At 40.5% G+C, this 1,629-nt stretch overlaps 1 protein-coding gene across 1 annotated transcript; it reads right to left on the reverse strand.

The window, feature by feature from the left end:
- Positions 1-111: 111 nt before the first annotated feature.
- On the reverse strand, positions 112-1,613 carry LOC117100166 (atrial natriuretic peptide receptor 2-like). Its single transcript, XM_033239740.1, has 3 exons — positions 1,521-1,613; positions 678-852; positions 112-334 (listed from the first exon to the last, which is right to left on the reverse strand). The coding sequence occupies exons 1-3, from the start codon at positions 1,611-1,613 to the stop codon at positions 186-188; spliced, it is 417 nt and encodes a 138-aa protein (XP_033095631.1). The 3' UTR covers positions 112-185.
- Positions 1,614-1,629: the final 16 nt, after the last annotated feature.

Genomic DNA, 1,629 nt, shown 5'->3' on the forward strand with positions numbered 1-1,629 from the left:
ATGGGTTTTTGTAAATAAAGAAAGTAATAGCTAATTAATAGCCACAGAAGTAGTACTAGTAATGGTAGTAGTGTCATAGTATAATGGTAGTAATAGCAGTAGTAGTACGTATAGTAGCATTAGCAGTTACGTAGTAGTAGCGGTGGCGGTAGTAGTGGTGGTAATCTTGGAAGTAACAGCTAGTATTAGTAGTGCATGGTGGTGGTAGTAGTGATAGTAAACACTGTCAGGCTACCTAGGCCGCTAGATTCCATCCTAGATGCTGTGTTCACTGTGTCTCCAAACAAGCAATATCTTGGCATTTTTAATCCAACGACCCCAGCTACAACTGGACCTGCATCGGAGAAGAAAAGAAAAAAAAAATCGCTTATTATATTCTCGTACAAATTGGATGATGGATTTGTTCAGACTCGAAAGGGAATTAATCTTTGGAACACCTTACCTGATACAGTTGTTTCCTCAAAAACTCTTAATCATTGCAAAAAAAATCTTGATCGAGCATGGAAGGGCCAGCCACCCATTAAAATATGCACCATATCCATATTAAAGATGTGATATTTTTAGAGGGGTGTTCCGGAAACAAGTACGAAAGTATCATGCAAATCAAAAAGCAAAAGAAAGTGCTGTAAAATTACATAATTTTGAACGTAGGACTTTATTTATTGAGGGCGCTTTACCTGAGTGAATTCCAACGCGTAACTGCATGTGATGTCCAGGCTTATGTCTGATGCTGAAATTCTTCACTTTAGCCAATAATTCCAGGGACATGACAGCGATTTCTGACGCGTGGCGGTTGCCTATCCTCTCCGGCAGACCCGATACTACCATGTACGCGTCTCCGATTGTTTCAACCTATGGAAGTAATAATCAACCTATGGAAGTAATAATCTACGCCTTCAAGAAGTGTTGCGCATGAGTTACCGTACGCTTAAGCCGGAAGACGGCGCGACGCTGTCTGCTGATTATCGTCATTAAAAACGATCTGTTGCGTGCGCGACGTGGAGTTGCGTTCTCCATTGAATCGCGTCTGCGTGCCGACGACCGTCGGGAGCTGTAAGTGCCGCCCGGCTTTACGTATATTAAAGGTGCTTCTTCTAGATGTTACGCGCTGCATCGTCGTAACTAATCACACGATAGATAGCTCATGATATTTGAAGTTTTAAAAAATTATAAGAAATGAATGTAGATTCATTGGTAATCGTATGATTACAGGGAAGTATGCCAACTTTATTGAAATTAAAGAAAAAATAATAATTTTTAAAAAGAGTAACTTTAGTAATTCCATAAAACCTATATCACTTTCAAGGTTGGCGACAGCGGGTGGGACGACTGGGCCAAGCCGTCGGGAAACTATGATAAAAACTGTCGGGCAAAATGAAACACGGTGTGGCTGAGGCGGGTGTGGACTCTGGTCTCTCTGTTGGGGAATGATGGACCTCCTGACGGAAGCTGGTGCCACCTCTGCATCATTTAAACCGACACATTTCAACCTAAAAAAATAACAAAGGTTTAATTCCAACCTTGTATACGTCATAATGATCAATGATGTCATCAAATGCTGTGTACAGATCATTCAACATTGCAACAACCTGATAGAAGTCAAAATAAATCATGTTATATAAATATATA

This window comes from Anneissia japonica, unplaced genomic scaffold (assembly GCF_011630105.1).
Source record: "Anneissia japonica isolate Jap-2015-1 unplaced genomic scaffold, ASM1163010v1 scaffold81489_len1629_cov166, whole genome shotgun sequence".
In the NCBI taxonomy this organism is placed as follows: Eukaryota; Metazoa; Echinodermata; class Crinoidea; order Comatulida; family Comatulidae; genus Anneissia; species Anneissia japonica.